Source organism: Leuciscus leuciscus (assembly GCF_965113295.1).
Source record: "Leuciscus leuciscus genome assembly, chromosome: 11".
Taxonomy (NCBI): Eukaryota; Metazoa; Chordata; class Actinopteri; order Cypriniformes; family Leuciscidae; genus Leuciscus; species Leuciscus leuciscus.
In genome coordinates, this window is record NC_138735.1 from 18,746,535 (window position 1) to 18,761,253 (window position 14,719).

General features: G+C 37.8%; 1 protein-coding gene across 1 annotated transcript in view; it reads right to left on the reverse strand.

The window, feature by feature from the left end:
* cntnap2a (contactin associated protein 2a) overlaps nt 1–14,479 on the reverse strand; it is a 410,290-nt gene extending 395,811 nt beyond the window's left edge. Inside the window, exon 1 of the mRNA XM_082183874.1 lies at nt 14,104–14,479. Coding sequence (XP_082040000.1) covers nt 14,104–14,191 — 88 coding nt within the window. The 5' untranslated portion in view covers nt 14,192–14,479. The remainder of the gene's footprint in view (nt 1–14,103) is intronic.
* Nucleotides 14,480–14,719: the final 240 nt, after the last annotated feature.

The window sequence follows — 14,719 nt, forward strand, 5'->3', positions numbered from 1 at the left end:
AGCATCCAAATGTGTTAGTTTACAAATCATGCACTATTGTAGAATTGTTTTGAGGTAATAACATAACCTGTAAAAAAAATTGCTGCGATTATTTATCACAACTTAAAATCCAACATTGTTTCAACTTTAAAAAGTATGGGCCCTATTTTAACGATCTGAAACGCAAGTGTCAAGCGCAAAGCGCAAGTAACTTTGTGGGCGGGTCTCGGCGCTGTTGCTATTTTCCCGGCGGGATAAATGACTCTTGCGCCAGGCGCAAATCTAAAATGGGTTGGTCTGAAGTAGCTTCATTATTCATAGGTGTGGTTTGGGCGTAACAAGAAATAAACCAATCAGAGCGTCATCTCACACTCCCTTTAAGAGCAGACGCGCTTTTTCCATAGCGGATTGCTATTGTAACGGCGGATTTGCCAGGCGCGCGCCAGGAGCGGTTCACAGCCAAGGAGAGCAACGCTCTCGTCACGGCCGTAAAAGAGAGAAGTTACATTGAAATGGAGAAACCCACCCAAATTAACTTCGGTTAAACAGGCCTATGATAATTTGGGTAAATGTGTAAGCTATGTATGCTTTTATAATAAATTGTCTATCTATCTATCTATCTATCTATCTATCGTAATAATGTTTGATTTGCAAAAATTTAAACGGTTGCTTATGTGTAGATGAGAGAATCAAAGTGTATGCGCGTTGTGCACACGCTACATTGATTATGGCCACGCATGCGCCCTTAAAATAGCATATGAATAACATGCGCAACGCGCCACTGACTTTAAACTATTTTTTCCTGGTTAGTGGCGCAATTGTTTTCTAAACCTGCAAAATAGCATGAAGGAACGTTTGCGCCGGAACACGCCGCCTCTTTGCGCTGAACCGCCCCGGGGAGCGCAAGTGTATTTCCTAACTTACCGACGTGCTTCTGTGGAGGGAAAAGTCCGCTTTGCGCGGGTGCAAAATAGGAATGATACATGCGTCGGTGTACAAAGTCACTTGCGCTGGGTGCAAGATAGGGCCCTATGTGTTCATGCTTGACTTAAAATATTAAGTTTAGTTAACTTTAGTTAAGTTGGATATTTAAGTTATCTCAACAAATTTTAAGTTGTTATAACTAATCGCAGCCACATTTTTTACAGTGTAGTATTGTGCAAGGAACCTTGCAAAAATAAGCCTTGATTAATCGATAATATGCCCCTGTAATCATAATTTGTGTTAAAAGGAATAAAGGTTGTTGGTGTTCTACTACCTCTAATTTTAATTTCAGCTGGAAACTGCAGTAAATTCTATGCATAGGTAGGCTATATTTTGGGAGATTTGGAAAAATCTGCATTGATCCTGAACAGCAAGCTGTTAGACCAGCATATCACCACTCTTAAGCATAATATGCTAATAATCATCAAAGCGCTCAGTGGACACTAAACAGCTTACTGAATGCAAATTACGCATCTTTATTCTAATCTTAAATTGTGGTGTTAATTATCTAGGTCTGACAGGGCCTGCACTTGTAAACAGTATGCTTGTGTGCCTTCATCGACCGCTCGCTAAGTGCTGCTGGTCATCTGGACAGGTTAGTAGGTGCTACTGTCTGTTATTCCATGAGATAGTGGTGTACAGTTGAGTACATCCCCCCCCCCCCCCCCCCCCCCCCCCTCCCCCCTACCCCCTCCCTCCTACCCCCTCCCTACATACATGCTCTCTCTGTGAGGCTGCGTGTAACACATGGCCCTTTAGTAGTGTACTAAGAGCCTCTCCATCTCCCATTATGGCTCTGGCTGGCACATGCTATTCGCCAACTAGCGCTTCTCTAAAAATACCCCGCACTGACCAAGCAGGGCACTCGCTTGCGATACATCGACAAGTATAAACAAGTCAAGAAGCCTTTTTTAAATGCTGCCCCCCATGAGAGAGATAAGCAAGGCAGCACTGTTTACTTAGCAAATTAGTTTGCAAGCTAATGGGTAGCTACCCCTCTAGCCACCTTAGTAAATGATATAAAGCCATAAGTGGCTCTCAGAGCTTTCGAGTGAGGGATAGTAGAGCCCTTCGAAATCCTCCACATGTCCGTCTGTTTATGTAGCCATGAAAAAGGTACATGATGACTGGTAAAGCTAATGGAAAGAGCTCGACATCATGATTTGAATAAGTAGTTTGAAAGCTAGTTTGTTTTGCAAAGTCCACACAATTGTTTAATTGGATGCAGAGCTACAGTATGCTTATAGCTATATTACTTCAGAATAGTGAATTGCAGGTCTGTTCGACAGGGAAATAACAATACTAAACACAACTGATAAAATGTAACAAACAATCATATATATGTAGCAGGGTGATGTATAACCCTTGCTGTTATTGGTTGGTGTCATGCCAACTCTGTGAGCCTATCAGTGCCCAGTTTGGGGAGTATAAAAATGTGAGTGGTTTGTTGGCCAGGTATGCATCACTATGGGTCCTACCCATTATAAACTTCACGTTGTGAGTAACGGTAGGTGTAGTAGCGTTGGGTTTGAATCTCAAACTTTGAACTTGATTGAGATGTTAACATTGGTATATTTGTAGCCGGCAGGGGAGAGTTTGATGCATCCTCTGGTTTTCTCTCTGGTGTGCACTGGCTCTTGCAATAGCCGCCAGGTAGGTTTCCGTATTTTAAGTGATCTGTTAACGAGAGACTGACATGCACTCATGTTTTCATTGTGTTGTCTCGTAAGCAGCTACAATCTCATAAGGCAAGTGACGATGTGTAGTACAGTGCCGTGAACCTCCTGTGGTATGTATGATTTTAATTTAGTTTAGTTTGTTTTTAATTCTGTTTAAGTAATTTAGTTTCTTGTTCAGCAGATGTGACTATGTCCAAGGGTTCCTGTAATTTATTTGAGGGCGGGGTTTATACCTACTGATGTGACTGCACTGCTGCTTAGCCTGGGTCTCAATTGAATTGCTTTTGTTGGCATAAATTGCCGTTTTATGTTTCTTGTTTTGAGTTTTGTCTAAATTTAGTTAATTATGTTCCTGAGTAAATATATTTGTTGTTTTGGTTTATGAATGTGTACTTTTGTTTATTACAAGTGTAGAATCTTATCTTGTACTTACATTTGTATGTCAGTAGTTTGTGTATTTTCTTCCTTTTGTTTCATTGGATCGTTAAACGGGAGGGGTTGTCCATGGTTATAATTTGATTTGTGTATTTACACGTAGTGTCACTTTGCATGTGTTTTTTTTTGTATTTTAATAAAGTGACTTGTTTATGTGTTTTCACAATTCACTTTTTTTCCTCACAATTCTGATATTATTATTTTTTTTTTCACAAATGAGTGTTTATATCTCGCAATTCCGACATCTCTCAGAATTGGGAGATATAAACTTTCAATTCTGACTTCAAGTCAGTCTTTTTTTTCCTCAGAATTGGACTTTATAACTCCAAGTCCAATTCTGAGGGGGAAAAAAGACTGACTTGAAGTCAGAATTGAAAGTTTATATCTCACAATTCTAACTTTATAACTCGCAATTGCGTGTTTATATCAAGCAATTCTGAGGAAAAAAGTCACAATTACCTTTATTTTTTATTCAGTGGTGAAAACGAGCTTCCATAAGATACAGTTCATATTATCAATGTTGAAAACCGTTGTGCTGCTTATTATTTCATGATATATTTTTTTCAAGATTCTAGAAAATTCAAAAGAACATTTATTTGAAGTAGATTTTTTTTCTAACAATGTAAAAGTCTTTACTGTCACTTTTGACCAATTTACTGCATCCTTGTTGAATAAGTGTTAATGTATCATGTGTTTAGCCTTTTTATTGAGATACAACAGTAAAGAAAATTGATAAGCAGCAAAGTGGAAGAGAGAGGGGGACACAAGCCAGGACTTGAACTCGGGTCGCCTGCAGCACAATAGCACAATATGTCAAAGCGTGGCCCATGAGGTTATTGGCTCAGACATAATAGTATTAATTTCTTACTGACCTAAAGTCTGACCCCAAACCTTTGAATGATAGAGTATGATTTTTGTATGTGTTGGTTCGCCACTTGATTTCCAGTGTAAAATATGTGAGCTGAAGCGGAAAAGCAGTTGAGAATCACTGTTTTTGATTCATCACATAAAACATGTACAAACACCCCTTACAATTTTAGCATAAAAACCCAAGCAACATTTAAAGATCACAACAGTCTTGTCCACATGTAACCTGTTGTTTGTCTTCTAGCAAGGACCATTTGCAGCTGACATCTATAGGAGGGAGATAATTTCCTGCTTTACCTCCGAGGCGGCCACAGCTCAGGCCCATTGACATTCAGCGTGCAGGAGGGAAGAGTGCAGAGACTGACATTAGAGACAAGGAAGAAAAGAGAAATCGGAGCACTCTTAGGCAAGAACCTGCACCTCTGCGTGGAGATGCAATCTGCAGGAGCATTTGGGGCGAATTCTCCCCACGACCACCTGAGCTAGTCCACTGCACTTCAGGTTTATTATAGGGACCACAATGGAGAGAATGAGAATTGGGGGGGTACTGTCATAGCCAATCACAGGATAGGACAGTACTGCCTCGAAACATACAGGCAGCACTTTTGTTTTATTATGCACGGCTCGCTTTGATTTGTGCAGGGCGAGTACTTGGAAGAAACGCTCTATATCCCAGCACTGGCATTACACCAAAGAATCGCATGGGTCGCAGCACTCTGCACAGCATAGTGCATTAGTAATTGTCCCATAGATTCATTCATGAGCCTGAGGATAAATCACCAAGTAGTAGACTGAGAGATGAACTTTGGTGCCATTCGTCAGATGTTTGACATGTATTACTGAGCAAAATGAAGAGCAGATGCAGAGCATGCAAGCGTACATGAAGATCAGAGAGGAAGAACAGAGGGACTCAAATTTAGAGGATTATGACCACTTCTGCAGGGCAATCAATAAAAATTCATTCTGATAAAATATTTAGAAGAGCAAAAATGACTAAATATCTGTCATTGGACCGGGTACTTGATACATCCAGGCTACATTTTTAAAATGACATGCTGATGGGTTGTGCCACCAAAGAATGAGCAATGCCTTTGATGAAAAATTCCATTATAAATAAGATGTGATAAGAAGAAGAAATTTGATTTCATTTTTTATCCAATTAGATATCTCGTCTTGCTCTCTAAGAGCACAGTTAAGCATTCTGTAAAACTTCAAATGTAAAAGTTTGAAAGTTTGTCACCCACGCATGACCGTGTTCGATAAAGAACCGCACATCTTCTTAACAAATGCCAAGCATACTAGCATCACTAAGCATTGCAGCTTTCCTAATATCGCCCTCTTCTCTCTGACTGAGTTATTTAGGGGATTAGCAGACCATTATTTTTATTTATTTATTCATTCATTTATTCATAGTGCACTTTGTCAAAGCTTAGCAGAGGCATTTTCTGGCTGCGATTGGACGTGCTTTTAAAATATGCAAAATATAAAAGTGGGTCTACGTTAGACAAGTTGAGCCTTCTCAAATTTTACTCATATAGTGTTCAACTGGCGACATGAAAAAAAAAAAATTATAATAACTAAAAATAATTATAATAAAAAAAATAAAAAATAAAAAAAAATATATATATATAGTTCATAAGGTAAGTTATTTTCTTTCATCTAAACAATATGCAGTAAAAACAGTAATATTGTGAAATATTATTACTATTATTATTATTATTACAATTCATTGGTGCGATTGGAAACAGCACTTCATTACTTCACTTTTATGTTATTGTTTGTTTATTAACCACCATGGGTATAATCATATATTGCAAATAATGTGTAATTATATGCTTATGATGAGAACAACCAAAATAAGATTGTTTAATTTAAGCTTTAGGTGTCGTTATCTTGACGTGATTTTATATTTTGTGGATTTCAACGCTATACAAGTCTTGGCTGGATACTCTGGCACAATGATATGGATAATCTCCCCTTGAACACTCCGATTATTATTGCGGAAACGAGGCTGCATATTTCCCGAAGGTATAGGAGTGTGTTTGTTTAGTGAGACCAGCTACAGCATGACAAATTCCCTTCTACAGAGGCTACAGTTTCTAAATCTCTAAGCTTGCTTACTTTTCCTAAACACATACACACATATGGACATTTGCTCATCCCTCTTTCACCCTGAGATTTGCTCCAATTTCCATCATCAACATTTCTGACCATAGAAATCCAAGGTCATTATTAGAAAGCAGACCGTTAAACCCTGGTAGTGACATGTATTGTGAACGGCTCATTTCTACATTATGTGCTGGATTTTACCCGCATCCAGTGGCGGAATAAGTGCAGCAGAAATTGCGAGTCTGTGTCCTGCCTATGTGCCAGTATAGAAACAGCTGTCTTTTTTTTTTTCTTTCAAAAATCTTAGCATATATAGAGCCTTCCAATGTAGCAGTCAAAATGTATTTTTTTCATTCACAGCTATGATATATAGTTTAATTTTAAATGTACTTCACTGATGTCTTTAGAGCAATGAATATGTGGTCATATTTGTCTTATAACATATGCTAATAAGCCGTAGAAATCTCAGAGCAGCCCCAAAACATTATTTCCACATCTCAAATAGATAATATTTGGCTTTCATAAGAATCAACTTGTTTGGTTGTAGCCTCAGGGCTCCCAAATACTGTTTTTTTAAATATTGCTGGGCGAGACCACAGAGGTCTAAAAATGTGTTTAGTCAGAATACATGAATACATACACTAGAACAGAATATTAGAATAGAGACTCTTTTTTGCTTCCCAGAATGGTGCGGTTACATGTCCTACCAGCAGGGGGCAACTGCCCACGCTAAACAGCCAAACTTTGACCCCTGCAGTGAAACTTGATTGTTTAATTAAACATGTAAAATGAATAACCACAATACATCAGGGTGTGTTTAAAACAAGTTCATGGGAAATTATAGTCATGGCACTTAAAATAATAGCACTATAAATAATAGCACTACTAACACACAAACATTGATGCAGGATTAATAATGTTTTTGCTTCAAATAGATGTTGACTATATGAGACTGTTTTTAATTTTGATACTGAATATTCACAGCAGTATGCCTATGAGTTGGGAGCGTTTTCGCTTTATTACTGGTCTGCTTTAAGAGACCAGAGCAAATGCACTCGGAGTAGCAACCACTGTGCTACTAGATGAAAAGCTCACTCCTGTGTCTAGAGCCTATAGTCATAACAGCATCTCCACTGCCTGGAGAAAAGGGAGAGAAACCGTGTGTGTGCGCGATTTAATACTTCTATATGTGTGCGTTATAGAAGTGTGTGGGTGAGATAGAGAGGAAAATAGCATATGTGTGTATAAGAGACAGAGTCAGACAGCGAGCAAGAGGGAAAGAGAGAATAACAAGATATCCGTGTGTGTTTGTCTGTGTTATTCGAGGGGGGAAAGTCGATCAGACACAGCTCAGGTCTGGCAAAGGAAATGTTTTTGATCTGTCAAATGCTTATCAAAAAATATTGGGGATCTATATAAATAGTTTCATTGATGTGAAGGAAGCCCTTTTTAACCCTTAAATATACCATGATTAAAGCTGCTATGAAAGCTTGTATCCACCTCAAAAAGGAAAAAGGTAATTGTGACTTTATATTTCACCACTGCATCTCATAAGAAAAAAACAACAACTTTATTTCTCATAATTGTGATGTTACTGTATATCTTGTGATTCCAACTTTATTTCTCGTACTTGCAAGTTATTTCTCGCAGTTAACTTTAAATCTCACAATTGTGACTTATAACAGCTAACACATTTTTCATAATTGAAATTTTATCACAAATTCGACTTTGTATAACAGAATTGTGACTATTTTTCTCATAGTTGTAACTTTATATCTCACATTTGTGACTTTATTTCCTGTAAATGCAACTCTGTATCTCACAACTGCAATTTATACCTCACAATTGCAATGCTTTTTCTCATCATTTCAACTTCATATCTCATCCTTCCGACCAACTTTTTTTTAACTGTGATATTGTTATTTTGATTGCAACTTTTTCGCACAATTGCAACTTTGTATCTCAGAAGTGTGACTTTAATTGTGACTGTTGCTAGTAATTGTGACTTTATATCTCACATTTTCAACTTTATTTCTCATAATTGCAACTATTTCTCAAAATAGTTTTTTTTATCTCACAGTTGTGACTCTCTCAAAATTGATTTCACATAGCTGGAACTTTATCACAATTGCAACTTTGTATCTCAGAATTGTGACTTTGCCTTTAATTGTGACTTTATCTCTCACATTTGCAACTTAATTTCTCATAACTGAAACTTTATTTCTCACAATTGCGACTTTGTATTTCAAAACTGCGACTCATTTTCTTTTATTTGTGATGTTATCAAAAAAATCACTTTGCCCCATTACTCATTATTCTACATCTTTATTGTCATACTGAGGATTTTTTTTGTTCTTATTGCTTGTTTATTCTTATTCATACTGCATGTGTGTATATTGTCTCTTACTGTATTGTGCATTATTGCTGTTGTGTATTGTTTAGGCTATTCTTACTGGTTTGTCCTTTATTGTGTATTCTTTATTTATTTTCTTTATTTTCTTTGTAATGTATTGTTCCTTGTGCTTTTTTTCCTCTTTTTCCTTTTTCTTTCTTTTTTCCTTTTTGTAATTTATTGTCCTCCCTCCCTGAGGAATGGACAAAATAAGTAATTGTACTAAAGTACATATGATAATAAAGATCCTGACTCTTGTTATATCTTGTGAATAACTTTATTTCTCAAAATCATGACTTACTTCTTGTTTTTTTGCAACTTTAAATCACACAATAATGTGGTTTTCTATCTCACAATTACAATTTTGTTCTCACAATTGCAACTTTATTTCTACGATTGTGACTTTTTTTGCCTGTAATTCTCTCTATATATCTTATATTTGCAACTTTTTTAATTCTCCTAACTGCAACTCGCACAACTGCATCTTTCTACATTGACAACCATTCAATTTATACCTCACAGTTTCAACTTTATTTCTCACAGCTGCAATTTCATATCTAAAATTGTGATTTACACATGTTTCTACATGTGAACAGTCCCTATAAACAAGGTCACTGCATTTACATATACACTAGAATCATGCAAAAAGTAGTGGATAATCAATAATATACATTAGGGGTTTTATCTAAACTGTCTCGACCTACATCCTCATATCTTCTCTGATTATTCTCTTGTAACATGATTGCTATACTGACATAGAAAGGTCTTGAACACCACACAAACTGCATTTGCTTAATGTCAAAACGAAAACAAACAGAGAATTTTAAAAGGTCAGTTTGACTTTCTGGCCTTGTGTACAAACTCATCTTGATTAATACAAGACAAACCGCTTTGCTAGAGAGCGTTTCCCCTTCAAAATCAATTTCATATCAGTCATACAAAACTAGAAAAGCAGCTCATTAGGAGGATTGTAGAATCTTGCGCACCTCCGCCAAAGACAAATGTTGTTATTTCAGCTTGGCACTGCATTCAAGTTGTTGTTTAAGGTCCCTTAATAGCCAATTTACTAACAGAAATAAGTGAATTAATCTTTCAGGGACTGCCTGTACAGATGCCTGCCATTTGCTTTTAAGTGGGAAAAGTTTTGATAGAGAAATGAGACATCATAACAATTATAAAGACAAAGATATAAACAAATGCAAAAAGCAGCTTTTGCATTAAATTCGGCTTGCCAAGTAGCCTTAAACACAGCTGCATCAACCTTGTTTCGTAAGGACAAGCAAATTGGCTTGAACTCAGCTGACCAAGCGTTGCAACCTGAGGCAGCAGTCTTGTTTTCCCATAGGGTGTGCAACTGAAGAACTGAACCAGACGAGTGGGTTTCATTTCAGTGTGTTCCTAGCATTGTATTGTCTAGGTCTTAATTGCTATGCTTTTTGCAAGTCCTTTGTTTCTATTTGTCAAATAAATCCATTTACTTGATTATGGGTAACTACGTTTGTTCTAAGCTAGGGATGGGGCCGATCCGATCCAGTATCGGTATCGGGACCGATACCAGCGTAATTCACGTATCGGATTTTCCCGATCCAACCTGCGGAGATATCCGATATCCTTGAGTCATGTCTGCGCTTTAACGTTGTCTGCTGAAATGACTCCAAAAGTGATTCCCGCCGCCTAGTCTGCTAGCTGGCTGCAAACTGCGGAATGGATTTCCTGAACGGAGGCGCGGCTCAATGAGACACAGAGTTATGAGACACGCCACCGCTCAGGAAATCCATTCCGCAGTTTGCGGCCGCTGTGTGGAAATTCTTCACACTGGAAACACCGCAGAGCAAGACAGCAAAATGCAATGTTTGCAAAGCCGTAATCCAGAGCTCGTTGAAGCTCCCTCGCGTCGTACAACACAACGAATGCAATCAAACATTTAAAAAAGCACCACGTTACTGTGCGTTCACACCAAACGCGAATAGCGCGTCAAATTCGCGTCTGCCGCGTCTAGTTGGACGCTTGAATATTTTGAATCCATTCGCGCGCCCAGAGCGAAATTGACGCTCGTAAAAAGCAAAAGTTTGAAGCGAAATTGACGCGCGTCTGAGGCGAAATCCGCTTGTCTGTTTGCACATGGCTGATGTTGATCGAGCATTCATCGAGAGAGTTACAGCATCGGAGCGAGGATCACCCTTTAGATAGTGTGTGTGTGTGTGTAAGATGTTTACACTTGCACTTTTCTTATATTTCAAGACTCAAGTATTTGACATTTTGGGAATGTAATAAATATTGACATGACCTACAGTTGCATATTTGTTTTCAGAATGGGATTTTTCCTGTTAACAGGATTTACTGTTTTTCTGACTTCATTTTCTGACCTTATACTTACCATACATGCATAAATATGTAGGCCTACATATCATACTTGCCTGTTGAGAGGAGTTTATTTCAGCATCATATAAAATAAACAATAATGATAATAATAATATTAAAGCAAACACAGCTCTGGTATCGGAATAGTATCGGTATCGGCCGATATCCAAATTCAGGTATCGGGATCGGATCGGAAGTGAAAAAATGTGGATCGGTGCATCCCTATTCTAAGCAATTGCTGCATCTAACAGACAGAAGTACGGCGTTATTAGGGTGACATCATATATCCAAAGAAGATATTAATAAATAACAGTTTGTTGATTAACACAATTTTAATTAGCGTCTCGAGATGAATCTCAGTCAGAGGAGTCTCGCTCGCTGAGCAACATCCACAATGACATGTTCACATTCCACTAAGATAACTTTGCTCCCGATCAGGTCATTGAGCTGCCACTTTGACTCAGTGTGGCTGTTACAGAGAGAACAAAATCTGACAGCAAGCCGCGACGATCATGTACATGACGTGATTAAGGAAATCACACTAATAACGCCATCCATTGCCTGGACTAATTATAAATGATTCTGCCTTTTTTGCTGTGGTGAAACTGAAGTGAACAAGAAAAAGCTCCATCTAACTTTCATTCTCAGCAGCAGTCCCCCATTTAAGCCAAATCAATCCAGTTACCTCTTCTTTTTAATCAGACCTGCGAGAGCTCGTAGGGAGATGGATGTTTATATCAAATGCTCCGGTGGTCTTGGCTAACAAAGAGAGAAAGAGATTTCAAAAACCTCTGCAGCTCAATTAACATTTGCAAAATTTATCTCAAACCTCCATCCATCTGTCAGAGGGAGAATCAACTATCTCAGCTATACTAGTTTCTTTCCCACATGTAGCCACATAGCTGGAAAGATAAAAAAAAAATAAAAAAAAAGAACAATCTTGTTGATTAATCATTGTTTTGGCACCTTTTATTCAAGTGAGTCTTGGCTGCTTCTAATTTTGGTCCATTAAATGAGTGACTATTCCAGGCTGTTAATCTTATTATTCCTGGCTACCTGAAGTCATTCCGGGCGATAAACCTTTTCGCTTACTTGCATGTCTGTAGCAAGTGTGTGCAATAAATCAGTATCGGTGAAATCAGTCATTCATAATTCTCACGGTCGAAAATTGGTTGACTATGAACTGCTTTAGGAGTTGCTGCAGAACAAACATGGATTTTATATTATAAGACCTACCATCCAATTATTTCTAAGAACCAATTTCTCCTTGACTCTATTGATTTTGCAGTGCTAACTCTCTGCAAGGCAATTAGCCAAGTAATTAAATTATGTAGTAATATTAAAGTGGTGGGCGCTTCAGGCTATATTAAAATCCATGCCTAATTCACCCAACATTGTGTATGTTGCAAAAACTTTTTTCTTATTATTTAAATAAAAAAAACGGTAACACTTTAGGCTACTTAAAGCCTTTATGTTTAACACATTATAAAAGTATTTTTAATGCATGAATTATGCCTTGTAATGCACCTTGTGATGCATTGTATGATCTCATGAATTATTGTAACCACAGTTAAAATACATTTATCCATTGCTACACCTTTAGAAAGTATAATGCATTAAAACACACAACAAACAACCAGTTTCAGATGTAACAAGGAATCTGCAGATATAATGCATTTAGCTTTGGTTGCAATTATTTATGAATAAATATAATGCATTATAACGTTCATTATGCATACCTTTATAATGCATTATACATAAAGGCTTTAGGTAAAGTGTTACCAAATATACTTATTCACCAATAAATATCACAATAAAGTATTTCGAAAAGGTTACACTTTCACTGCAACAAGAACAACTCTATCGCAGATGACAGAACACTTTGGATTTGTTCATCCAATAGCCAACTTTAAGAGTTGGACAGACGCTGTGTTGACAGTCAAGCGTCATTGTTAAGGGCAGCTCAGCAAGGAATCCAGCAGCTCACTTTCAGCCTGTCTTAACACATGATTCATAAAGCTACATTCTGAAAATAAACTGCCAGTGTGTTCAGATGTGGCATGTGATGCATTTAAACATCAGAAGTCCTATTGCAATGGGAAAAGCTGGGAGTGTTCTACTGTAACATTGTCCGTTTTCAATGAGCACCACCGGGGGACAAAATGGTAAGAAAGCAAAATTACACATCTGGTTTATTATGATTTGATTTATGACCATGTTAATGGTTGGTAAGACAGAATTGATATCATCTGATTCAGCAGGTTCTCTTGTTTAGTTTGATATATAAAATCCACACAAGATTTTTATCTACATGTGACAATAGCAATATCATGCCTGACAGAGCAGGATGTAACACTTTTCAATGTACATCTACAGGATCCCCCAATGGTACATTTCACATTCATTTGGTTAACACAAAAATAATTGTGAATAACATACTTTTATTTTCAGAGTTGTTTGCCTATGTTTTATGTATGTATGTATTTGTATTTTTATTTTATTTTAAATGGTAGATTATCCCAATGTTTACAATTTTTTTTTATTTTATTTTTTATGGATTTACAATAAAATTGGGTGAGTGGGGGATGGCAATAAACATATTTTTATTGATTAATTAATGGATTTACAATAAAATTTGGGTGATTGGGGGATGGCAATAAACATATTTTTATTGATTAATTAAATACATTTATTTATTTAAAAATGTATGTATGTTTGATAACCACATAAAAGCCATTCATAAATGTAATGTTTTCTATTAGTGTTGGTAGTGGGTTGGTTGTAACCGCAGCACTTGTACTTGAAAACAATTTACAAAGTTTAAAGATAAGTAGTACATTTATAAACAACTTTAATTTGAAGAGAATATGGGAATATTACATTAAAGTTTTAGTTACAGACGTGCCTAAACTGTCCCCGGTTTCCTTTGAATTTCACCGGTCTGGTTAGACAAAACTGAAACGCTGTCGTACTTTTTGCACCGAAAAGCTTATAATTGTCTTGTCTTTTAGGTTAAATGTCATCTGCACCAGAGCACCACCTAAATATCTGTGCTATTTTTCTATCACAGACTCGAATGATTGTTGGTCCTTGCCGACCGTGATAAACTGCAATGTAATATAATGACCACAAGACCAACATGTAAAGCAAATAATGCAAGTTCTTCAGAAGAATTCATAACTACACCGGTTACATCTGTGGAGTAAATGCCACCGGACTTAATAACGCACGCCAGCGTGCCAGATGCTTCCCGCTGCCCGCCACTGCAAAAGAGCCAAGAAATCATCTTTAACTTACGGGATGATGAAGAAGCTGCTTCAGAGATGCTGAGGTGGCTTAAAATCCACAGCAAGAGCTTCAGTCCGGTCCCGGTGGGTGTCTGCATCTTCGAGTACAGTGAGGTCAGTTTTCCTTCTCGCGCGCGCTGTCCGGAAGAGCAAAAGCCTCTAAATGAGCGAGACCCGCACTAACCGACGCTTCTCTGCTCTGATACTCAGTGTAGATATATTTCTGCGCAACAGTCCGGCTTTTTAACAACAAAAGACTACAGTGAAGCACTTAATGCGGTATTTCAAGCCATGTCGAAGCGCGTGGCGGCGTGCGCTTCAGTATGTGACGCCTGTCTCGCGGAGGTCGCTGGCCAGGTGCTGAAGTTACTACACGCAGCTCGCGCTCGTCCATATAAACACAGAACCCCTCTCTCCTCCGAGTTGGTACATTCCACGAAACAGTGGAGCAGCCCTCGCGGGACAGGGGCCATTGCTTTTGAGCGCCTTCTCATGGGCAGCAGAGAATAGATTACATTTGAATGAGGGTCGCTTTTATGTTTATAACTAAGGCTGTTTCTGGAGGACCGCTGATAGCCTAATGGGCAAGATCTTGGCTGTAGAGTTCACTCAAATTACAAGGGCGG